This window comes from Poromitra crassiceps (assembly GCF_964638095.1).
Source record: "Poromitra crassiceps genome assembly, chromosome: 26".
NCBI lineage: Eukaryota > Metazoa > Chordata > Actinopteri > Beryciformes > Melamphaidae > Poromitra > Poromitra crassiceps.
The window spans coordinates 1,245,757-1,272,988 of NC_139640.1; the positions used below are offsets into that span (position 1 = coordinate 1,245,757).

The 27,232-nt window shown below is 44.0% G+C and overlaps 1 protein-coding gene across 1 annotated transcript; it reads left to right on the forward strand.

Moving 5' to 3' along the window:
• Window positions 1-198: 198 nt before the first annotated feature.
• Window positions 199-11,643, forward strand: c1r (complement component 1, r subcomponent; the record flags this gene model as incomplete). The annotated part of the gene is made up of 12 exons (XM_083661438.1): window positions 199-357; window positions 1,560-1,743; window positions 2,497-2,619; window positions 6,580-6,785; window positions 7,351-7,498; window positions 8,239-8,357; window positions 8,937-9,015; window positions 9,190-9,324; window positions 9,438-9,512; window positions 9,673-9,878; window positions 10,521-10,738; window positions 11,277-11,643. 12 exons carry the CDS (start codon window positions 199-201, stop codon window positions 11,641-11,643), a joined length of 2,019 nt encoding a protein of 672 aa, XP_083517564.1.
• Between the last annotated feature and the right edge of the window lie 15,589 nt (window positions 11,644-27,232).

The window sequence follows — 27,232 nt, forward strand, 5'->3', positions numbered from 1 at the left end:
AATGTTATGCGATTGCTTCAGGTATGTGATTGCATCACTGTGTTTGTTCCTTGTCTGTTTGTTTGAACACTGGACCAGCAGCTCAGAAGGTGACTGCAAACTGATAAACAGATCGAACTCTCTCTGTGGCTCCACCATTTCAGGTTTCTGTTTGCGTCGGCGTGTGAGGGTTGGCGGCTACCCCGCTCTGATCCTCTTATGTATGGGGAGGTACTGTCCCCCGGGTACCCCCAGCCTTACCCTCCTGACCTGCTGAAACACTGGGACCTCGGTGTGCCTGAGGGCTACCAGATCAAACTGACCTTCTCACACTTGGACATCGAGACTTCCACAGGATGCTATTACGATGCTCTTACGGTCAGAGAGCCGTATGAATTGCAACACAGAATTACACAATATTCCAAACAACTGATTCTACTTAAAGGGACACTCCACCAATTTTCAATGCCGATTTATTTTGCACATAACCTCACACATATCCGAAAACTGTAAACAGTTTTGCAGGCTTTTATTTAGTTGAACAGTTTTTGAGAATTGATTTGAGTTCAGTTGTGGACCAGTGATGTCATTCATGCACAAATGACATCACTGGTCCACAACTTGACTCAAATCAATTCTCAATAACTGTCAAACTAAATGAATGTCTGCAAAACTGTTTACAGTTTTCAGATATACTGCTTTTTTGTAATGATACAAAGCTGGTTGAAAATTGCCGGAGTGTTCCTTTAATGTACACTTCATTTGCATTGCATCCTGTCCATAACCACATACTCTCTGATCTGCTTCATTGATCTCAGACAGAATTGGATTTATTACGGCAAATTTGCCCATTATGTTTATGTTTGTTTATTTATTTAAAAAGGGACTAATGCACATTCATTAACATGAGCACTTAAAGGAACACTCTGCCCATTTTCAACCAGCTTTGTATCATTAGAACATCAGTAGTATATCAGAAAACTGTAAACTGTTTTGAAGTCTGTCATTTAATTTGACAGTTATTGAGTGTTAAAGTGTGGACCAGTGACATCACTGGTCCACACTAACTCAAATTAATAACTCATTAACTCAAATCAACTCTCAATAACTGTCAAACTATTCATCATTCATCTAGTTTGACAGTTATTGAGAGTTGATTTGAGTTAATGAGTTATTAATTTGAGTTAGTGTGGACCAGGGATGTCACTGGTCCACACTTTAACACTCAATAACTGTCAAATTAAATGACAGACTTCAAAACAGTTTACAGTTTTCTGATATACTACTGATGTTCTAATGATACAATGCTGGTTGAAAATGGGCAGAGTGTTCCTTTAAGTCCATCATGTAAATATGCCAGATTTAGCCATACAGGCTAATTTTCATCTGCAGTCGCTGGCAGGTTGATGAAATATATAAAACATTCAGAGAAAAACATATAAAGGTACATAGACACGTGCAGGTGCACATGCAAGCAAATAGCATCTATAGCTTCTATCTATATGCTATAATTTTTGTGGATAACTATTTCAAACTTTCTGTTGCTCTGCATTATAATAAGTACTCTTTTCTTGCTTCAGGTTCTCGCTGATAACAAGGTCTTGTGGAAGTTTTGTGGCCAGGAGAATTCTGCTGATGGGAATCACCCAGGCAACCAGCCCATCTTCTCTCCGGGCAACAGACTCACCCTCGTATTCCAAACCGACGACAACAACCCAGAAATTCACCAGAATGTTGGCTTCTCTGCTCACTACCAGGCAATAGGTAGGCTACATATTCAAAGTAGGGATGTTCGATGTTGGCTTTTTTACCGATATCCGATAATGTCCAACTCTTAATTTCCGATACCGATATCAACCGATATCAACCGATACCGATATAAGCGGGCTTTTTTTCCACCAAAATTTCACGTAACAAGTTACATAATGTAGCTTAATGTAGCTGAAGAGTTTAATATGCATGTTGTGTTAAAGTTGTAAGTGTTAGAGAAGCGAGCTTGTGACCAGAAGGTCGTCGGTTCAATCCCCGGGACCGGCAGGATAAATCTGGGTGGGGAAAGTGAAAAGGCAGCGCTTGCCCCTCCCTCATTACCACCACTGAGGTGCCCTTGAGCAAGGCCCTTAACCCCAACCGCTCCAGTGGAGCTGCTCAGTGGCCAACAGATCAGACTGTGGTTGTACTGGTCAGCTTCCAGGTATGAGTGTGTGTGTGAATGTGAACAGGGCACTCCTGAAAAAGAGAGCATTGCTCTCAGTGAGACTCCCCCTGTATTTAAAAAAAAAAAAAAAAAAAAAAATATCGGCATGAAAACCGATACCGATATTTTCCGATATCGATTTTTTTTAATGCTAATATCGGTAGGCCGATAATATCGGACATCCCTAATTCAAAGTGTATTTTGTTTGATCCTAGCATTAGCAGATAGCCGTTTTCCTCCCCCTGTCATCTATTCTGTCACTTTCCTCTTCTGTTCATGGCATTATCTCCCCCAACCTTTACGCCTCTTCTCATGATCAGACATGGATGAGTGTTCAGGGCCAGACCCAATCTGCTCCCAGATCTGCCTCAACACTCTGGGCTCATACCTGTGCTCCTGTCACCATGGCTACGAGCTCCGCCCAGACCAGCGCACCTGTGTGTGTGAGTACTCTGCACACGTGTGTTTCCTAACTGCTCCTACTGCTAAATTGGTGTTCATGTCTAATTACAAATAGTTCATATGTAGTAACTACATATCGATGGCCAAAGCGCAAAACCTCCTATCTGAAAAATTCACTTTTTTGGGAAAACGAAAAAAACCTTGTTGTTTTCTTGCAGAATGCTATTTTTTAAGGATACCCCAATACAATACACTGTTTTTGGACTATATTACTATATTATGTGTTAACAATACCGACCAGGTATTTGTGCCTTGCAAAGTGCAGATAGGAGGTTTTTCCCCACTTTTCCTGGATCATTTTGCAGATAGGAGCTTTTGCACTTGGTGCAAAAAATATTATTTGGTGGGGGTATATACCACCACCTACTGGTCAGGGTGTAGAACTTCTATTGGGCAGTTGGGAGGTTTTTCTGAACTTTTCCTGGATCATTTTGCAGATAGGAGCTTTTGCAAAATATTATTATTTGGTGGGGGTATACCGCTGCCTACTGATCAGGGTGTAGAACTTCTATTGGGCAGTTTAAGACTTGTCTTCTGTCTGGTGTAGGCTACTCATCTAAAATTTAGGTGTGTAATTGTTACTCAGTACAAAGAGTACTGGCTGTAAATAAACTCTGCAAAAACAAAAACAACTACAAACAGTTGCATGTAATACTATTTTTATTATTTTATTCAAAAACCTCCAATGATACTGAACAAATTGAACAAAATACTGTTCACTGGATGGCTCAAAGATTCAATGATCACTGTGTACTGCAACAAAAAAAAACTGACGGCAAGACAGCAGTCTGTTGAGAAATTCTCGTGCAGAACCATCCTGCTGACTACGGCTCCTTGATGGCGTTTCTTGTTGCGCCTGTTGATTTGGCCCATCCATGGACACTCCATGCTCCTATGTTGAGTGTGGTCAGAAACATTGTCTGACAAACTGGTACCTGCTTGTTATCGACCCACAGTCTGTACTTATATGTTTGGTTCTTCCGAGATTGACCAACTTGTTTGTCGTTTTGTAGGGCGTGCTTCAATCTGTGACGACACGTAAACCTTCCTTTGCTCCCAGGTCATTTTCCAGAAATCTGCGAAGATCGTTTGCCTTTCCTCTTCAGAAATATTATCACATTGCTGTCCTCCCTTGTTTCTGATTTGACCCTCGTTGCAGCCATGATGACATCTGTGACGTATGGAGCGTGGACTTTGAGTAACCTCAATCATTCCTCTCCCCACTTTCTTTTTCCCCTTGTACTCTTTTCCCAGCCGTCTGTTTTCCACATTTTGTTTTCTGTAGTTGACACCTTCCTTCTTCGTAGGTCTATTGTGTGCTTCTTCCTCCACAATATCTTCAGGTACTTGACCCGGAACTCCTTGATCTTCAGGTACTTGATCCTCTGCCAGTTCTTCCTCTTGCCCACTTTCTCCGCTGTTACTAGAGCTTTCAGTCTCTTCCTGCTTGTCTTTTGTAGGGTTGTAAGTTTCATCAAGGTCGGATTCATCTAGAGGGGACTCGGCATCAGATACTGGAGATGTTTCTAAATCAGACTCAGCGATGGATGTGAATGTCACAAGTTCCTCATAACATAGGTTCTCTGTGATTACTGGCTGGTCTGTAGTTCCGGCTGTCTTGAGGAATGTTCCTGGTAGGAAAGTAGGAAATAGGCAATGAGTGTATCATTCATCTCATCTCCAATGGAGTGTGTGGTGCTCACTCTACAATTGTAGGTCAAACTAATTTAGCCTTATTTATGTGAATTACTACCAGATCCTTAACATAGGGTCATGCCTTCAAGGTAGTTGTAGACCTACCATAGTCCCCCGCAGTCACCGGGTGGCTGGCTGAAGTGGTGGCTGTACCAGGGTCCCCCGCAGTCACCGGGTGGCTGGCTGTAGTGGTGGCTGTACCAGGGTCCCCCGCAGTCACCAGGTGGCTGGCTGTAGTGGTGGCTGTACCAGGGTCCCCTGCAGTCACCGGGTGGCTGGCTGAAGTGATGGCTGTACCAGGGTCCCCCGCAGTCACCGGGTGGCTGGCTGTAGTGGTGGCTGTACCAGGGTCCCCTGCAGTCACCGGGTGGCTGGCTGAAGTGATGGCTGTACCAGGGTCCCCTGCAGTCACTGGGTGGCTGGCTGTAGTGGTGGCTGTACCAGGGTCCCCTGCAGTCACCGGGTGGCTGGCTGTAGTGGTGGCTGTACCAGGGTCCCCCGCAGTCACCGGGTGGCTGGCTGAAGTGATGGCTGTACCAGGGTCCCCTGCAGTCACTGGGTGGCTGGCTGTAGTGATGGCTGTACCAGGGTCCCCTGCAGTCACCGGGTGGCTGGCTGTATAGTGGTGGCTGTACCAGGGTCCCCTGCAGTCACCGGGTGGCTGGCTGTAGTGATGGCTGTACCAGGGTCCCCTGCAGTCACCGGGTGGCTGGCTGAAGTGATGGCTGTACCAGGGTCCCCTGCAGTCACCGGGTGGCTGGCTGTAGTGATGGCTGTACCAGGGTCCCCTGCAGTCACCGGGTGGCTGGCTGAAGTGATGGCTGTACCAGGGTCCCCTGCAGTCACCGGGGGGCTGGCTGAAGTGGTGGCTGTACCAGGGTCCCCTGCAGTCACCGGGTGGCTGGCTATAGTGGTGGCTGTACCACATTTTTTTCCTATAAATGAAGTGCAATATTATCAGTATTATTGTGTTAAAATCATCTTTAAACCTTTCAGTGTTATTATCTCTGATGACTTGTGCCCATCATGACACACAGTTAGAGTTCTGTTATGCTGTAATAATACATTTTACTATTAATAGTGGTGGTACGGGGCTGGAAGCATTACTATCATGGGGAACCGGCCCAGTTTTTCATCTCTTATTCTCTAAATAATGTCCTCGCATATAACATCAGTGTCAAACCTTGTATTTTTCCCAAATACAACCTTTAGGCTATTCTCAGACATTTCAAATATCCCCATTTGCTCCCATTGTAATGTTATAACACTGGAACTGGTCCCAACAATGCATCAATACCACTACTTGCCTCTCTTGAGAGCCAACTCCATCATCATCATTCCCCTGGTCAGAGGCCTCTTTTTGCCTGACCTGTGCTCAGGGTTTTTGCCTGCCATGGTGTTGACATGACATGTGTTGACCTGCAATTAATAAGAGATCACGATAATGACCTTCACATCAAAGCAACAATGAAAACTTCTAACCACAAGTTCAAAATGTTCAACGCCAAAAACTCCTATCTACATACATGCAGGTAGTTGAAACCTCCTATAGCTACATAACATGCAGATAGAATGTTTTTACCTAGAAATATCTAGGCTAACAAACACGCTAATTTACAGTGCTAAGTGCTGTTTCAAGTATTATCCCTAACATTTTCAATCAATTCACCCTCTTGGTGTGATAAAAGTTTCACCACTGGGCGCTAATACCATAGATATCTATGGCTAATACGCTAATAGGCTACACATAATAGCACTAATACAGTACCCTGGGCGATTCAGATTATTTTTATCATTAATTTGGCAGAGATACTACCAAATACTTCACTAGTAAGGGTGTAAGACACGTTTTATTTTGAAAACAATTGATTACTACAATCTGACAGACATTTAGATGGGTCTACATACCACAGAAGTCTCAAGTTTCAGCTCGGCGTAGATAGCAGGTGTTGTGCTTCAACATTTTCCCAGCGAACCTGATTGGAGGTTTTTGTCAGGTGACTTTTCTGTCTAATGAAGGGCTCTGCAATCTCGCAGACAGATTGAATAGGAGCAGATAGGAGGTTTCTCATCATCCAAAGTGAAATCCGCAAATCAGAAAATTTGCAGTTAGGAGGTTTTGCGCTTTGGCCATCGATATGAACTATTTGTATAGATAAGGGTTGAATTTTCATTACGGTGCGAACTATTCCTTTACAGTAATATCATGCATGAATATTTGCTGTACTCTGACTTCTTCTCTCCAGTATCCTGTGGCAGTGGTATCTTTGACGAGCCTGAGGGACAGCTGTCCAGTCCAGGATACCCTGGCCCCTCCCCTCACGGTCTCTCCTGCCAATACGTGATCTCTGTAGAACCTGGCTTCACCGTCACTCTCAACTTCACCCACAACTTCCAAATTGAGAGCATAGACACTCAGCAAGGCCACAGCTGTCTATATCACTGGTTACAGGTAATGTCTATAGGGCTTTGTATGCAATATGTATTCAAATAACAGGAAAGGAACAAGAGAAATAAATTCATACGCCACACTAAGGCCATGTTCACACTACAGGCAAATCCGATTTGCTGATAAAGTCATTAATCATCATTATCTTGATTGGTTTCCCAAATCTGATTTGGGAGTGTGCACTGCCACAAAGCCGATTCTCAAGTCGGATCTGTGTGTCCAGACCTAAACAGCCTACCTGCATGGGTTGCTATGGTAACGACGTGGGCGTCAGTAAATACGTACGTTGGTGACGTGGTTTTCCTGCGCAGAAACATTTGATCATGAGTTGCGAGTGACGTTCAAATCAGATTTGGTGGATCTGCGCGTCCGCACTGAAGTCACATCAGTCGAAAGCAGATTGGAAACTACCTCCATATGTGGTTTGGGACAAGTGACACAAATCAGACTTGGAGCGTCCAGACTCATAAAACCAATCTGGATAAAGTCATTAATAGGTCACTAAAGTTCACAAATCAGATTTGGCCTCCTAGTCTGAACATGGCCTAATACTCCCCAAACCTCACAGGTGACCATCCCAGAGAGAGACCCCATGATGTTGTGTGGGGGAAAGAGTCCAGGACTGATGGCCACTAACTCCAACACTGTCAGGCTGGACTACCACACTGACGGGACAGGCCTGAGTCACGGCTGGAGCCTGGACTACAGCACACAGAGTGAGGAGGGGGGGACAGAGAGGACTACAGTAGAACTAAGTCCAGGCACAATGAAACTACAAGTGAAGCAATGTGGTCTTGCATGCCATTGGATTGCCTCAGATTGCTTGGTTTTAAAGCAGCTACGAGCAAGATTTTCGATTGTTATTAAACAGTCTAAATTTAATATGGATGCATCACATCTTACCTATAATAGTAGACGAGACCAACGCCGAGTAGTCTCGCTTGAACCCCGAGTGAATCGGCCAGTGTTGTCTTGACGATTAGTCTGTCTGCGGCCGGGGCAGATCAGGAAGTGAAATGAAACGGTTTGCGGCAGCCACTTGGGCCATAACCACAAAATAACAAAATTACTTCCAAACAAACTGTTAAAATATAACGAGAGATGTTCGCGAGAGTAGCAAGCCCCCTGCATGGCGTTCTCCGTGTTTATGATCTGTTGCTAGGCAGAGCGAAACGGTTGAAGGCAGGCAGCTGCCGTACACCGTTTCGTTTCACTTCCGGGTTTATCCGGCCCGCCGGTAGACAGACACAGACTCTATAATCATCAAGAGCGCAATCTCCGATTCACACGGCTTTGGTCTCAGCTACTATTATAGGTAAGATGTGATGCATCAATATTATAATTATACTGTTTAATAACAATCGAAAATCTTGCTCGTAGCTGCTTTAACTAACAATTGTGTAACTGTCGATATGGAGCTGCTCTTAAACATGTGGTTGTCTTGTGTTCTTCTCAGGAGTGAAGTGTCCATCTCCCAGTGGTGTGGCCCAAGGCAGGGTCACTCCTGTCTTCACTGAATATCTTTACAGAGATTACATCTACATACGCTGTGACCAAGGATACAAGCTGATGATGGTTAAATCAAGCTTTTCTCTTCTCCTGTCCAATTCTTAACACCTTGTTACTACACCTTGTGTTCTTGTTTTGTCTATTTTGTCATTGTTTGAATTGGAAAAACATGATGTAAGGGATAATGTATATTGAGGCGGTGATTACGGGGGAAATAATGACCGACAGGTGGATTGAGCCCGACGCGTAGCGGAGGGCTTAATCGTTCACCTGAAGGTCATTATTTCCAGTAATCACCGCCTCAATATACATTATCCCGCTTAGAACACGGCCTACAACTAAATCATTCAATAATCTGACAAAAATAATTATTCAAATAGATTTTTTAATAGCGTTTTCAACGACAAAGCGGTTTCATTCGTAATTGGCACACAAGACACCACAGCTGCAACTGGTTGGCCTAATTAGTAGTGTCTGCAGACAAAATGCTCTTATCAACTGATTAATCCAGGTGTGGCAGAGCAGCGGTCGGTTGTCGAGAAATAATGACCGGTGAATATTGTTGATTGACCAATCAGAATCGAGTATTCAAGAGATCCGTGTTCTAAAGTCTGATATATCACGTTCTGTCTGTCACTCTGTCAGGATGGTAGAGAGATCACCAGTTACTCCGCCATGTGTCAAAGCAACGGACAGTGGCACCTCACTCTCCCAGAATGCAAGAGTAAGTCCGATTGAAGCGCAGACTTGAAATAATTCTGCACAGAATTATTGAAAGACTTATTGTGATTCAACAACATGAATTAGGATTCCCATATTTTACAAGAACCCCAAAACATGTACCTGTATCTCCGACAGTGGCAAAATATTGGTATGTCCTTGTCTCATTCTTCCACAGTTATGGATTGTGGAGAGCCTGAAGCACTGCTGAACGGAGGCGTAACCTTCATATCTGGATCTGAGAATCAGTACCTTTCTGTTATTCAGTACCACTGCGATGAACCATTCTACTCTCTCCTTGGGGGAGTAAATGGTGAGACGTCTATATTGCTCAAAAATAGCACCGTCAACTATAATAAAATGGGATTAGCCGACACAAATTATTATATCATTATATTTTCTCTCTTTTTCCCCTCTGGTCTTCAGTCAGCTACACCTGTGCAGCAGACAGAAAGTGGAGGGACAACCACGATGTACCTGTCACTCCAACATGTATACCAGGTAATATTGTCCTTCATGGCCAGAATAAGCCCTATTATAACCTTATTTAGTCTAGACTAAAAACACAGGCTTCAAGTTTAAATAAAACAATAACTCTAAGAGTTGGTTTTATTTAAACTTGGCCTATTCTCACACCTGTATGTGCTTCTGCTCCATCCAGTTTGCGGAAAGCCCACGAAACTCATCTCTGGCTATCAGAGGATCATTGGGGGCAGTACAGCTCCAGAAAATACAATCCCCTGGCAGGTACTGTTGAGTGTAGCTGGTGATAGAGGAGGCGGCATGGTGATTGGAGACCGCTGGGTTATGACTGCAGCTCACAATGTGGTACAAAGTGGCATAACTCAGAGAAAGGAGGTCTTACGGGTAAGTGGGCTATTTATTTACATCGGGGTGCCCAACCTTTTTTGACCCAAGATCTACTTTTCAAGTAGCCAGCCTCCCGAGATCTACCAGTCCAGTTTCAACATCGCAAACGCACACACATCGTTTGCAGCCTGCAGTAACTAACCTCACAACACTTTCTCGTTGTCCCACAACCACTTGACATTTAGGGCTGTGAGTCTTCACTGGCCTCACGATTCGATTACGATTCAGACGGCTACGATTCGATTCGATTACCGATGCATCTTAAATCGATGCATCACTTTTTTTCCCCAATACATGATTTCTTTTTTCTCACTTTCTTTTTTCTCACTGTGTGGCTACTTTTAAAATAAAAGTGCATTTGGAATTGCATTGTATTATGATCCATAATTAAAATAAACAACTGCATGTACTTCCATTATATTTTATTTGATTATATATATATATATATATATATATATATATATATATATATATTTTTTTTTTTTTCTTTTTTCTTTTTAATAATCGATTTTTGACACCCCTCGCGATCGACCAGTAGACCGCGATCGACTGGTTGGGCACCCCTGATTTACATCATGCCAAGTGCTTTCAAGTCTTTTGAATGGACAAGTCATTTCCTCTGATCTTTTTGGTTTACAGGTTTACATGGGAAGTAACAACGCCATTACATTCTCAAGGTCCCCACCTGCAACTGTCTCCTCAGTCCATGTTCACCCCGAATATAACAATCCCAATCACGTGGACTTCAACAATGACATTGCCTTGATCAAACTGCAACATCCGATCACATTCCATGCGTCCATCATGCCACTATGTTTGCCAGCAGAGGGCATCACTTACAGCACTGGTGTGATGGGGTAAAGACATCATCTGGCCCAGGGATACTCAACTTGCTTTGCCCGGGGGCCACTTTCGTGAAATGATAGAAGGCCAGGGGCCAGTTAATAAACAATCAATATACATTTTTCTGTCGCGGATTGTAGGTTTTTGGGGTGTCAGCCGGAGTTTAGTCTGACAATGTTGTGCACAACGGATAGTTAGTTAGGTTAAGTACATACATAAGTGCCTGGGTAGCAAGCAGACTGCAGTATTAGACAATTTAGCAGCTAAATTATAGATTATTGAAAGATATTCCATATTCCAGACTGAAATGCTATAACAGAAGTGGAGTATTGGCCAGAGTGACATGAACATTTGGACACTTATTCAGCAGGTATCTTGCATGTTGCGTTCAGGTGCACTGTAAAAAAAAGAAAAAAAAAATCATCCCGCGGGCCGCAAGTTGAGTATCACTGATCTGGCCTATATAAAGTCTTCTGTTTCTTGTGACATGGATACATGGACTCACCATTACTTCTCTAATACATCTCTCATTCAACTTCTCCTCCTTTCCAGACTGGTGTCAGGCTTTGGCATTACAAGGGAGAACAACACAGACAAGATTTCAAATATACTGAAGCACATACGCCTCCCTGTGGTGGACCAGGGGGTATGCGATCATTCTATCAATGAGGTGAAGAAGTCACAGAATCACGTACCAAGTCTGTCAGACAACATGTTCTGTGCTGGAGTCCCTGAAGCAGGCAAGGACACCTGCCAGGGAGACAGTGGAAGTGCCTTCGCCCTGAGAGACCAGGGCCAGTTCTGGGCTGCAGGGATCGTTAGCTGGGGGGTCGACTGTGGGGTGCCGGGCAGATATGGAGTCTATACCAGAGTGGCCAACTACTTGGACTGGATCAATAGGACCATGCAAGAGAACTGAGTTTAACCCACCCAGCATTCGATGATAGTGACCGGTGTATTGGAAATAAATGAATAAATAAATAAATAAAACAAAATATGAGTAAATAAGAATAACAAATAATTTGGCTCTAAATCTCTAAAATCTCCTTTGCTCTGCAGTGTTCATGCGTGTTTTGTTCATGCCTTACGACTAATTCTTCCCACTGACAAATGATCAAGGTGAAGTTTTAACCATTATTAAGAGAAGAATTAATATGTTTACTAGATATACAAAAATTATGTTTTTAACCTTTTTTCATGTGGGTTAGAAAAAAAAGGCTAATCTGTTCCAAAGTCCTGAGCAGATTCAGTAGAAACATAAATTTTGAACAGTGTGTAACTAGATGAGGATTTTCAAGTTTCCTTTTACAAAATGTGTGCTTCTTCTACAACTGATCACTAATTCATGAATAGTGACATGGAAAAAGTGACTGTGACAGCCTATTTGCAGTCCATGTTAATAAGAATGACTATTAAACTTGAATCTTGCATTCTGCCTGGTGGTTCAGATTTATGCTATGTGGGTTCATGGCAGAGTTAAACACCGACTGGCACCCAAAAACCAATCCAGTACATAAAAATGTATATTATGGTTTGTTTAATAACTGGCCCCCTGGCCTGTCATTTTGCAAAAGTGGCCCCCCGGGCAAAGGAAGTTGAGTATCCCTGTTGGAAGATGATTTTTTAAATGTTTCCTTCCATTTTCTTTTATATATGCGAAGCAGATGGGTGGATTTATTATTATATTTTTTGTACTTAGAATTCAGAGGAGTAGGATTTGATTAAAATAACTTATCCTACTATATAATCATGAAATGCAAAACACTTTTCAAGGGTCTGGAATGAATCTGGTCAGGTTATGAATCTGGTGCAAAACAACTGAAAAGAATCTGCCCACAGGGGGGCACTACAGCGATATCTTCCGTTTTATAGGCTTTCACACTCACAGAGCCATTGCGACACCATCACCATCCCTTCCCCGCTTCCCACTGATGATGCCATCTGTGATGTCATCAGTGAGTGATGTCAGCAGTGATGTCACTCATGCAATTTCACTGCTAAGTTTCGGCTGTGTGATTTTGGGGGCAGATCTCATTGCTTTGTGCAGCTCACCAGTCATGGTCAACCCAGACATACCTGTCTAACCTGAGGCCATTCGACTTGAGGACCTAAGCTCTAAACAGCCAATCCCTGTCAGAGATGACGAGGTCATGCAGCGGGGTGAGGACCAACTGGAAAACACTGAGCAACATTAAGGATGATATCATGTCCCACAATCATCAAGTGACGTCATACCATACCCACTAATGGTGTGCCATAAAAAACTTGCCAGCACAGTGCGCAAGATGTCTAGTGTAGTTTATTTTTGATTATGGAAGGTTTACAGAGACCCGGAGTAAAAAATGGTTTATAGGTATTTCTGGATATTTTCTTGCCTGGTTTCACAAGACACTTTACAGTAGTTAATTGAAACATAGGAAGGTGGTCAGAGATGTCTGTTAGAAGAAGTAAATCCATTTTTGCCACCTTGTTGAAGTAATTAGTAAAGAAAATATTGTCATTCATTGTAGCACTTATTTGTGTCTCTTGATGGTTTGTAGATGAGAGGAAAGCTGGTGTATAATGCATTCAAGAAATTAGCTACCAGCAGCTGGCTTTCATTTTTAAATAAACCATCTGTGTCTCACCGCTCATTTACATGCGCTACTTTAGTAAATGCGCTGGCGGCAGAATCGTCACTGTAATTGCTCTGCTGCGCCTGGAATGTTAGTAGATCTATGTTAATGTTCCATGATCCACGTTTGATTTCATTAGAGACAGGCTAATTTCTGACAATCACTAATAATTCTTTATGTTTTAAGGAAATATGAAAGACACAGAAATGAAAGTCAATTCTTTATTAATGAAAACAAACGTTGTACAGCTGGCAGGGGCGGCCACACCCCCACTTCCAACATCCATGCAAGAGTCTAAAACCAATCTTGTCTAAAACTAACATCTCGCTTGAACAAAAACAAAAACTCCATCCACTAATAAAATTGGTTGAAATAAAAAACAAATGAGACCAGAGCGCTACCCCAAACTAGGAAGAAAGCAAACTGCGCTCGAAAAATATCAGCGAGAATTCCCCCTCTTGCTATTTTCTAACCTTGTCCGTCTGCTCGATGAAGTGCTCCATCTGGCGGAAGAGCAGGCGCATCGGCACCGGGTTCCGGCACCGGTGGCCCAGCATACTCTGCCCCTCGGAGAAGCCCACGCGCGCCGCGAAGGCCGGCTGCTCCACCTTCTCAAAGAACTCACTGCAGCTCGGCCAGTCGTCCAGCACCTTCCTGTAGCTTCTCAGACCGACCTCCTCCTCGGCCGCCCCTGCGAAGCACCAGTCCTTCACGGCGCCCAGGAACGCCGCCGCCTCGGCCTTACGCAGAACCTTCCCGCCCAGATCCCCCCGCAACCACTCCGCCATGGAGAACCTTCCCCCGCAGGACTGCACCACTCGGTACCGCACCGCCGCTTTGGTGCCCTCGGGTGACCTCTCCGTGTCGTACTTCAGCAGCAGCAGCTCGTGGCCTCGGCCGTACCTCTCCTCGCCCGTCACGTACCCCGTGACGTCTGGCCCCAGGCCGAGCATGTCGGCGCAGTGTCTCGGGAAGCCCTCCTCCTCCAAGAACTGGTCCAGCCACCGGTTGTATTCCCCGAACTCGCGCCACCCGCGCGGCTCGAAGGAATCCCGCACGACACGGGGCATGCGCATCGGCGTCTGCGGCACGCCACTCCTTTTTAGGCTGTAAAACACCTGCTCCACTCTGAAATCGAAATAGGGCGCACTGATTAAGTTCTCGAAGTCCCAATTTGCGTTGTCCTGGATCTTCAGTAAATTCGGGTCGCCTAGACTCTTCGCCTTCTTCGCGTGCAGCTTCTGCAAAGCCTTCACCCTCTTGCCCGGCACGACCACACTTTTTGTCTCGAGAGACGGGCCGTTGGACCCCTTTACCCCCTTCAGCAGAACCAGCGCCTCCTGTGCCTGGTTCAGGAGCGCCTTGCGGAAGACGAAAAGGAAAAGCCCGGCCACCACGTTGCAGTTCGCTGCCTGTCTGGTAAAGAGCAGATACGCTGCCCGCTTCGCCGAGACCACCTCGTGCCAAGAACTCGACACCGGCCGGGTCTGCTCCCTGTCCGAGCTGACGTGGTCCCACGGCTGCATGTCCAGCTCGTTCCCGAAGTAGTCCGGCCGGTTGTCGGACGCCATTTCTTTCAACACCAAATCCATCGCCTCGTCGAAGCTCTCAGAATTCTCGTCCTGGATGTTCTCTGGCTTCAGCAAGAGGGACTTGCCCAGCCTGTAGACGAACACGGTCTGGCGGCCCGTGCCCGGCTCCTGGGGTCCCTTCTCCTCGAAGAGGTCGTTGGACCGCAGACGCCCGACCAGCCCGTTATATTCAGGTTTCTTTGCCAGACCCTGGATGCGCACAAAACGCGGTGTTGCCTCCATCATAGCAGAACAACCTCTGTGATGATACTAGCAGCAATGCGTTGTTATATGAAGTCACCGATGTCAACAGTCAGTGATGACGTCACCATTGATGATGTCACCGACGACACACGAGATTCCTTATGTATCCGCTACCGCCAGCTTGGTCTGTTTCAAGTGTTCTTCACATCTACTTCATGGACTTTGTGTAGGGTCTTCACAGCTTCTGTAATGCAATCAGACAAACAGGGTTACTTTTCACTGAATTATCCCATACATAGTACATAGTATATAGTAGAGGGTTGCAAGGGTTGAGTCCTGATTTGTTCAAGTCGACCTTTCTACCAATAGAGCTGAACGGTCACGTGACGTCTCCTGCCCCAGAACGGAATTCCCCATCCAGAGCCTTAAAGTCGAGCTGAACCCAAAAATGACCTTTCTTTTCTTTTAGTTCAAATACCTGGGTATGCAGTGCACCTATTTAATAATGTGTGCAAACAAAATCACAAAAGTCTAATTTCTTTCGTTTTTCACACCTTTTCCACATCAAAAGTTCATTTTTCAAGATTTTTTTCAAGACGTTGATAACAGTAATGTACAGTTTGCTGACGTCACCTAGTACTATCAAATTTCTACCCCATTTCAACCAATCATATCACGACATGCAGCTGTCAATCAAATCTTCATTTCAAGATAATTTTCTCTTCCAAAAGAAAGAGAAAATGGCGCCTAGTGCCTGTCATCTGGCAGAATTCCTATCCCATAAACTAACTACTAACTTGGCCAATTGTTAGAAACATGAACAAAAAACAAAAACTATAATCTCTAAGAATGCAAAGAAATGTAACTGGCTCGTTAAAACACGCATTCCAGGAATATTATTTACATTTATAACGATAATGGCGCGCGCCTCCGAGCCTGACAGCCTCCCTGGCTGGCAAAGAGTATACTGAAGACAAGAGGAGACGCTCTTCTGCTTCTTTTACAACAGCGCCTGCAGTCTCATTATGTTGCAGTGGAACCAGTGTTGCCAGGTGAGAAATGTTGAATTATCATACCTGAGGGTCAAAATGATCGTTTTTGGAGGGAAATGATTGTACGCGAGCAGCAGGGCTTTCCAGCAGACTGGATGCCTTGCTTCTTCTACCACTTATATAGCCTCAGCCAGGAAGGATTTATGACATCACTGATGACATCACAATTGCTCAAGTGACATCACTGATGACATCACAATTCCTGATTTATGATCACTGCTGATGTCACAGACACAGCCCGCAAAATTGTGATTACTGAGTAACCACCCACTTAAGGTCTCATTATGCTTTCCGCATCAGCGAGGAACGCGAGTGTCCGCGCGGAAAAGTGACGTCAAATCAGCAGACACGCCCCTCCGCAAGGCTCCGTGCGGACGGTTTTCGAGCGGCCGTGCGCACGCCGAAATTTGTAACTATGTGGATGCGGACGGGCGGACAAAGTGGAGTTTTCAAGACTCGCGCTCAATTCCGCCTGCAGAAACCCACACAGAGTATACAAGCTCCACACGTTTCCTCGTCGGATTCCGTGTATCTCATTTCCGTGCGGCCGGCCAAAGCGTCAAGCATAATCCAGGCTTTAGGCAATTTGAATGATGATGATGATGATGATGATGATGATGATGATGATTTAAATCTCATTTTTAAAATCACAACACAACATTCAACTTTCCATTTTAAATTAGGTGCTTTTTACTTTTAAAGTACATTTGACACCAGTAAGTACTTCCACTGAGGTAAAGGAACCGCAAAATAATACTACACTTGATTAGAAAATCCCAGCACTATATCTACCACAGAACTAAAATGACTTTGTCCTAGGGGACACGAATGCATGATTGGCGGCAAAGACGTTCTGAGAAGACATGTATAAACAGACAGACATAGGATCCATATTAGTAGATTGATTAGAACTAAGTGTCACAAAATGATCAAATTATTGTACATTATGGGACTTTTGGTATTACTAGCTATCTCGCGCGCTCGATTCCTAGGCTTGCCCGCGTCCTGCAGCTCGCCGAGCTGGCCCTGCAGCTCGCATTCACAGCTCGCCCGCTGCGCGGCCTTGCCCGCAGCTCGGCTGCTGTGTGGCCAATGAGCAGCATCACTGATGGTGTCAGATTTATGACATCACTGTGGGATTTATGACTTTACTTTACTTGTTTATTTGGTCAGGATAGTACACATTGATGAACAGTTAAGACATCACTGATGATGTCACAGTGGGAATAATGACATCACTGATTATGTCACAGTGGGATTTATGACATCACTGATTATGTCACAGTGGGATTCATGACATCACTGATGATGTCACAGTGGGATTTATGACATCACAGTGGGACTCAGAAACAGAGAAACAAACAGACAGAGCCCTAGCTCCCATTTATGTTGGGATGATGATGATTAATCGTACATCGTACAGGGGGCGAAATTATTGTACAAATACGATAATTATCGTACACCTGGCAACGCTGAGTGGAACATAAGTGGAACAAACTATCTTGGGTTCTTATCAATCTAAGTTCTTTGGCACAAATGGTGACATGCATTGTTACAGCACGTGTGCATGTAAGTTTTCATCCAACATCAACGTGAAACAGGTAGGAAAAACTGACTGGAGGCGGGCTTTAAAGACAATATTCGATAGACCAAGTTTGCCTTGTTGCCGTAGTGACTGTCAATACAAATATGGAGGAGAAAATGCTATACTAAAAATGTGCATAATGGGTGAACTGATGCTAAACATGGGGCTGAAGTCAAACCTGCATCTTTGTACAGGCATGATTAGATAACACCTAATCAATCAATCTTTCTTTGATTGACAAATTGATTATATAATTACCTGTATGCTTCCAGTTTCTCCAGTAAATCTTCCACGTTGTCCTGCTTGTCCAATTTTTTTGCATAAACCTGGGGAGAGAGGGGCAGAGAGAGGGGGGAGAAAGAGAGGGAGGGAGAGAGAGAGAGAGGGAGGAGGGAGAGAAAGGGGAGAGAGTGTTATTATTATTTGGCACAAATGGTGACATGCATTGTTACAGCACATCCAACATCAACGTGAAACAGGTAGAAACTAGAACGACCGCAACGCGGACTTATGCCCCCGCCATTAGTTCATTCTACAGTCCAAATCGCCATTTGAGGCAAATTGGAAGAAATTCCATCAAGGCGCTCCTGAGATGTTGCCTTACAGAGCTTGAAAATTGGGTGTGTGAGAGGTCACAGTGACCTTGAACTTTGACCACCAAAATGTCCTCGAGTCCAAGTGGATGTTTGAGGCAAATTTGAAGAAATTCCATCAAGACATTCCTGAGATATCACGTTAACAAGCTTGAAAATGGTGTTCGAGAGGTCACAGTGACCTTGACCTTTGACCACCAAAATCTAATCAGATCATCCTTGAGTCTAAAGCCACTTTTAAACATGAAGTCTGGATCATGTCTGGCTAGCCAGAGCAGGATATTTTCCGGTCCACAACCTCCTCCCCCAATCCAACAGCCCCCCCCCCCTTCAATAAACTCTACATTTTTACTACATTTGCCGGTGTTCTGTGGATCAGCTGAATGTAAAAGATTGTACATGTGACATGTCCTCATGACAACAGGTCAACAGTGAATTACTGTCAAGTGCTCTCGCTAAGTACACCACCATGGTTTTGAAATCAAACAATGAACGGTTTTTCTGCCATTGACGAGTAGCGGGCGGGGTGAGCGCTTGTGTTCAGTGTTCACTCACAATTGTTTAGATGCAAATGTACTTCTAAGCCCTGTCTGTACGAGTGCAAATTACATTGGCTCACAGTGCTTGAGGAGCGGGCGGGGTGAGCGCTTGAGTTCTGTGTTCACCCTGATTCGAATGTAAATAAAAGCATATTTGCATCCATACAATCAAGGCACTTCTAGAATTGGTATGGAATTGGTTCATAGGTTAGCTAATCACAATTTTCCAGGGGTGCAAGTGTAAAACCACAAAATAGCTTGTTATATTACAATACTGTAAAGGGAATCAATAGACAGTTTAGTTACATGTACTTGTTTTTAATAACAAATCTGGGCATGACAATACCAAAAATATAATCCAAAAAAAAAACACTGCAACTACTACATGGCAGTAAGTCATGACAGTGGCAATATAAATAAAGTATAAATAAAAAAAACACTGTGCATGGAGAAGTAAAAAAAACATCCTGTGGTCAACAGTGCTGCATTACTCTGGATGGTTAACATTCACCTGGAGGGCACTTGAGGTAGACATGTCAAAATAACCAATAAAAAAATCGCAAAATCTTAAAGGAACACTCTGCCCATTTTCAACCAGCTTTGTATCATTAGAACATCAGTAGTATATCATAAAACTGTAAACTGTTTTGAAGCCTGTCATTTAATTTGACAGTTACTGAGTGTTAAAGTGTGGACCAGTGACATCACTGGTCCACACTTACTCAATTTAATAACTCATCATTAACTCAAATCAACTCTCAATAACTGTCAAACTAGATGAATGATGAATAGTTTGACAGTTATTGAGAGTTGATTTGAGTTAATGAGTTATTAATTTGATGTCCACAAATTAATTTGTGGACCAGTGATGTCACTGGTCCAGTTTAACACTCAATAACTGTCAAATTAAATGACAGACTTCAAAACTGTTTACAGTTTTCTGATATACTACTGATGTTCTAATGATACAAAGCTGGTTGAAAATGGGTGGAGTGTTCCTTTAACCCTTGTACACTGTTAACTAATACTTACCCCTCATTGTTATGCCCCTCCCATTGTCCAGTTTTGGTCAATTATTTTTCTAATGATAAGAAAGGTAAAAAAAAATCTTTTTTTTCTTTTCTTTTTCCCCCCAAACATTTTACCTTCAGATGAAGCTATACATACCAAAAATATTTATTCATTTTCAGAAATGTAACCCATTATAAGCCAGTTTGTCTTGACTATAAACAGTTTCACTTGCTGCTTTTACAGATTTCCACAATCTCTGCACAAAATATAATCCAAAGGGAATGTTTTTGGGTGGGATTATCACAGTGGGGTCTATGTAAAAGATTATTACCAATATTTATTTTGTTCCATTGTTACTTTTTATTCAGTGACAATTTAAAAAAAAAATGCACTGTATATTTTTTTAGACCATCTAATTGACCATTTTTGGGCAATTAGAGTGAGTCCTTCTGGGCAAGTACTAACCATTTTTGGCCACAACAACAATAGAGGGAGAATCTTTTTTTCCTTTTTTGCTCAATCTCATGTTTGCTCAATCTCATGTCTCAATGTTCATTACTTTTCAGAATTTCAACCCTTTCAATGCCAGTTTTTAGTAATTGACCATTTCCTTGACCGGCCAAGGGTGCATTCTGTCATTCTGATGCAGGTCATAAACAGACTCTGTCTAGCCTAGTATGTGCATGATCAGGACACATCGGGATGGGGCTTTGGTGGGGGGGTGGGGGGACAGCTCAAGTTGCTTGTGTGTGTGTGTGTGTGTGTGTGTGTGTGTGTGTGTGCGCACACACACACACACACACACACACACACACACACACACACACACACATCCATATGAACACCATTTTAGCTGAAATTATTTATTCCATTGGGCTGTAGTGGTCCATAATGCAGCACAAACAGAAACCAGCTAAATTGATTGCAATAGATGCATGCCATACATGAGAAAATGTTGCAATCTGCTGAAAAATATTAAAAACCATAATTTTGAAGCCTTATGTCCAAAATATCTGGAGGAAGTCATAAAAAAATGCTTTTTTGTAAAAAGTGTCTTGGAGCTCAAAAATAGCACTTTTTTGCACTTTATAGATGCATGCCATACATGAGAAAATGTTGCAATCTGCTGAAAAATATTAAAAACCATAATTTTGAAGCCTTATGTCCAAAATATCTGGAGGAAGTCATAAAAAAAATGCTTTTTTGTAAAAAGTGTCTTGGAGCTCAAAAATAGCACTTTTTTGCACTTTATAGTGGTTTTCAATGGGGAATCTATCTATTCATTTCTGGATATAACATAAATGCAGTAAACATTTTTGATTCCCGGGGCCAAAAATGAGCTGAGGCACTGAAGTGTGAAAATCCTTGATATATGCCCCAATCCCCCACCCAATTTCAAAATTCATCGCCATTTGACCATTTATATCACATTTATAACAATGCGAACACAGAAAATTACACTGCACTAGCCCAAAATGTACCAACACTGTACAAGGGTTAAGTAATCACACAACACATCTAGATAAAAAAGATTCACACGGCACATCTATATATAAGAAATTGTCCCTTCCAAACAGTTGAACAGTGCAAATTCTGTGCAAAAGAAATTCTGTGCAAAGGGCTGTCTGTATACAGGGGTCCAAGTTGAAGGCCATTACACACTAGTCAAGGTGGGCGTAATCATGGCTCTGCTCTTCATCCCAACTGCTGTGCGGGGCCGGGGGGCGCTGCTCCCAGGAGCCGTGTGCTGCTGGCTGGAGAGGCCCCTGATCCCAGGTGCCGTGTGCTGCTGGCTGGAGAGGCCCCTGATCCCAGGTGCCGTGTGTGGTTGGCTGTATCACAGGGCGATGGGGCTGCCATGATGCCCCTGCCGGCATCTGCTGGGGCTGGGGGGCGAGCTGCGGGGCCAACTGCTGGAGCATCTTCATCAGAAAGGCCTGGGCTCGTGCCTCGGCCCGGGCATCCTCCTCCCATGCCCTTCTCTCTCGCTGCTCCTCCCACTCCATCTGCCGTTGCCACAGACGCTGTTGATGAATGAAAAAAAATATTAAAATACATACATTGTCCTCCCAGTCTGGTTTGACTGTCTATAAAAGCAGGAACAGAGAAAGCAAGATCAAAGTCAAAACAGTAATCAATAGTGGAAAAAGGAGCTTCTTGGTTTCTGTTTAGAGAACAATTTAAAGTGTTGGTACACAGGTAACCTGCACAGGTTTACAATACAATGTACAACTTTCAAAAGTAGGAGACACGGGCAAGAATTGATTACTGTTTATAAAAGCACCATGAAGTCGAAATGTTCGCCCAATTCTGTGTTGTACCTTGAGGACAATAGGACAATACTAAATTGAAGTCATGGACACTTCCCACAGACAGACATAACATCAACACATACACCAAATAAATAAAGAAACACGTTACCTGTTCCCGTTGTTGAAATTGACTGTTTAACTTTTCCAACAGCTGATCCATCATCACCACTGTCCTTTCGCTTTGCGTGGTGTGCTTCTTCCTTCTCTTGGCCAGTGGCGTGCTACACATCGACTCTAACAAAAACAACAACGTCGCTATTAGTTATGGAGCCAGCTAGCATTGTTATCCGGCTAACCTGTTAGCATCGTTACAACAACAACAAGGCTACAACGGGATTAGTAGTTACGAGGCTACAGCTAGCATTGTTAGCCAGCTAGCTTGTTAACGTTAGCCATTTGTAGTAGCGTTGGGCTAAGGTGGAACACTTTAATATCTTACCTGTAACGCCGGATATATTATCCTCGATGTCGCTGCACGGCTCACTGGATGAGGACGACGATGTGCCGCTGGAGAGAGACGGCGTCTCAATTCCGACGAGGCGAAGAGGGGTCGTCGTGTGGCTGGTACTCCAGATAGCCTCACAGACACGCTGAAATAAGGCCAGGTTTTGCGGTCATTGCCACTTTTGTTGTTGATCCCACCGGCTGTTTTTGTCGTTCCGACAGTCGCACGGCAGCGACGTCGTCTACGACACGCCTACTCGCTAGCAACGTCACGAAGAGCCACACCCGCCTGCCCAGTCAGACATGATCTGGATCATGAGCTGCCAGAGTTAAACAGTAGGGATGGGCGCGAGTACTCGGGTACTCGAGCACTCGGGTACTCGAGCACTTGTTCATAACGTCAGTATTCGAGTAGCGTTTCTGCTGTTCGGGTACTCGCCCCACTCCCCACCCCTTTAAAAATGGTCTAATACCGCATTCATGACAACTCGGCCCGCCGGAGGTTTCAACACGGAACCTCCGCCCTGGACAGATTTGCGTTCACGCTGCACCTCCCGCTCGGGGGGAAAGCCCAAACTGTTGCTATAGCAACCCGCGTTAGCATGGTAGCTACCTACTAGCGAACAATGCTAACCGAACATGCTGAATGCTGAATTTCACACAGAGCGAAACACAGATGATACAAACACATATGAAACGTTAACATTACATAATTAAGAACTCAACTTGTGTGTTAAAACGTCAACAAACGTCTTTATAATAATTCTGTGATTATCATTAACGATGCAAGTAGCCATTTTGATGTGGCTGTGACGTCAACTCGGAGAAACCGGAGCTCTGGATGATACCCGAATTTCCGAGCTGTAATTCTGGCCTGGACGACCGTTCAATTCACTTTTTACAGGTCGGAACCCATTTTTTCCGGCGGTCCGAGTTGTCTTGAACGGGATATAAGATCTACGCACGCATCGTCATGTGGATCTGGCAGCATGAACTGCACGGCCGGGCGTCAAGTCAGCCAGAATGTACAAGTACGTCATCCGCTTTGTTGCTTTCAAAATAAAACGCTTGTAACCTTATTTATTTTGAGTAATGCCTTACAGCCACAGTTTCACGCCATATAACATCACAACAAGTATTTTGATACAAGGTTTGCTGCTTCATTCGTTGAAATACTTCTTCTCCTCCAACGTGCATCAATAAGCTATTTACTTTTGTTTAAGTAACATTATTTTGAAAGTTTTAACCGGAAGTTTTCCAGCTCATCCCGAAAATGGTGCCTTGAGATATTCTCCCGAATGAGAAGCACGCTTCTTCATAGCGCACGCCCGATAAAATCCAAAGAATCCAAAGAAATGTGGAGAAAGAATCACTTTTTGGGAGACAATTGCTTCATGGTGATCACTATTCAGCTGCAGCTGTAACATTAATCACACTGGTCAGTTTTCACTTTTTGGCAGAACACTGGACCTTGTAATCCGTGAATTTACGTTAATGTAACAGTGATCATAAAGTAAAATGGATGATACTGGACAATAACCTGACATTGCTGGACAATGGACATGGAAATGCCTTCGCTTGTTTCACAACGTGTCTGCTCCAAAGCACTAATGCCATCCATCCAACCATCGGAGATAGGCTACTGTCTGAGGTAGGCTTTAGATGTTAGCTTAGCGTCACCCAATATCAGTGAGTTCCTCTCCTGACAAAAAATGCACCAGGTAGCGCTTTTTCCATGCAAAAATGCAAACGTAATGTGTGAACAGCCCCATACACAGCAGATTACCCCTGCTCAGTCATTACCATAGTAATCACACAGACCCCCCTCCCCCTGCGCGAGTGCTCGAGCACTCGTTCATAATAGAAGGAGAGTACTCGAGTATTTAAATTGCTTAAAATGTCCATCCCTATTAAACAGCAGCCGCTTTTGCGCTAATGCGGATCCTATACCGGGGACGGAGATGAATATGATACGGACTCGCGGGAGTGCGCGTAGGCCGGCTAATTGTTGTTTAACATGCAGGCCAACCGGCTAGGAGCAGGTTATAATACGGATTCCACTGCATGTTAACACATTGAGTGCCACAGCGCTTCAGTAAAATTGTCTGGAGCCTGTGCCAGATTCACTTCCATTCAGTTGAAAACAGCTATAGAATTTTTTCTATTAGGGCTATATGGACAGGGCTGGACTCTAATGAAACATTGGACACTCCTGCTTCTTTCAAAGAAGAAATTTTGTTTCTAGACAGTTCCATTATAAAATGACAGCCTCTGAAAGAAGAGCACTTTCAAGGGTTTTCTGCTGTCTTTTTTTACTTTTCAAGATAAACACACTTTTATGTAAACAAAGGTCACAGAATGAATTCTGCTTCAAGTGTGATAAAATGCTATAGCTAAATGAAAGGTTGGAATGTCTACTTTACCTTGGGGGAGAAAGTATGTAAAAAGAATGTTTCATTTATTTTTTACAAATATTTGAAAACAGCTTAGTCCAACTTCAAGATGCTGCTTTTTATGGCATCAAGGTGTATGTTGCAGGCCATATCTCTTTTTTTTTATGATGAAAGTACACTTCCTAAGCTTTCATTTGGTGTGTAACAATCAAATATTCCAAACACAACATTTCATGCAGTGTATTCTTTTCTTCAAAAAAACCTTCAAAGTAGTTTCCAAATAAAACACATTTCTATGCATAGTATTTTCATGATAGCCCACAGAATGAATTCTGCTTAGAGTTGAACAAAATGCAATACCTCAAATGAAAGGTTGGAAACTCAACTCAAGTCAATAACAAAAAGTATGTGAAAAGAATCTTCCATTTATTTTCTACAAATATTTGAGAACAGCTTTTTTTTTCTTTTTTTTTTTCAAAAGAACCAACACATTTTATGAAAAAAAGGCATACACATGACTGATGCTATTACTGTGTTACAACTGCTACTATTCTTGTTACAGTAATGACACTGCTATTGGACGGCTTGACAACAGTCAGACAGCAGGCAGTTTGTGTTTGGAGGTAACGTTACTGTACTCTTGAAGGACTGAATCTCGCTACAGCTTTCTCTCCAGTGTCTCTCCCCCTCTACTTTTCAACTGTCAAAGCAAATACACATACTAAAGCTTGGACTGCCCACACACTCGTTGACACTAACTAAACTAAACTAAACACTGCATCACTGGCTGAAGCGGGGGTGGGGGGTGGGTCGGAGGAAAGTATCACTGTGAGTGATACTCAAAGTAGCACGGGTACAGGCAGAGAGGTACGTGGTCACAGCTCGGGCAAACATACTTGGTCTCTTTTCGGACTCCCTTGGCTGCGCAGTGGGCACATTTTCTATACATGGATTTTGTTTTGGTGGCTGGGACTTCCACTGGCAGTGGCACATGTCCCGCGAAGTCCACATCCAGCCTCGCTGAAGCGGACCGTTTGCGTGGGTGGACTGGTGTTCTTCCTGGAAGAGGAGGTTGGTAATTTGCCGCCAGAGGAGGAGGGTGGAGGGGAGGGGCTGGAGGAGGAGGGGGATCTGTGGTCCAGGATTTGACCACAGACAGTATGAAGTCTTTCAGGGTTCTGCAGCTGGTCGTTGGGTTGCGTGCCCTGTAGACAATGAACGCGTTGCTCATTGCGATCTGCATCAGGTACATTACAAACTTTGAGCTCCATTTTGCAGTCTTCCTGATGAATGGGTAATAGGAGATCTTCTGGTCCAGGCGATCCACACCACTCATGTACTGGTTGTACTCAACCACGCATGCTGGCTTCCTCTGGGGGACTCTCTCACTGTTACCTTTTTGTCTGACCTCCACAGTTGTCATCTCATCCTGGTGGAAGGTAGAAATCATCCGGACGATGCGTTTGTCTCGCCATGCCAGGACCATCACTGTGTCATTGTGACGAGCGCGTTGTTCACCTACTGCCAGGTCAGACGTGGTTACCTCGCGGATGGACGGCGGTTCTCCCCTGTTCACACGGAGTGTGCCAGCTGAGTGGATCTGGAGGCCGAGGAGAAGACGACACATTGACTCGCTGTTGTAGAAGTTGTCCACCCACAAGCGATATCCAAAACCCTCAAGGCCGGCAATCAGGAAGCGCACGGTGTCCTGCAGGGTACTGTGAGTTCCACAGTATGGCTTCATGGAGTAGCAGTAACCATTGGCTGAATCACACAGAATGTAGCTCTTGATACCGTACTTGGTGGGTTTGGCAGGAGAGTAGACACGCAAACGTAATCGTCCTCGAAAGTGCATCATCCCTTCATCCACCGAGATGTTTTGTGACGGCTGGTACATTTCCTTGAATTTGGAGAGGAGCAGATCCAGGACGAGACGAACCTTGTGGAGCCGGTCGCTGCCATCGACCTCCCGATTATCGCTGAAGTGGAGAAACCGCCAAATGAGCTGGAACCTGTTGCGTGGCATTGTGCTCCCGAAGTATGGTGTTTCAAGCGCCACATCAACAGACCAATACTCTGCTTGACTCGGCTTCTTGATGAGCCCAGTAAGGAAAAGCAAACCCAGAAACCGCTTCAGCTCCACCAGGGTCAGCGGTTGCCAGGCGTTTACCCTGGAGTATGGCAGACGC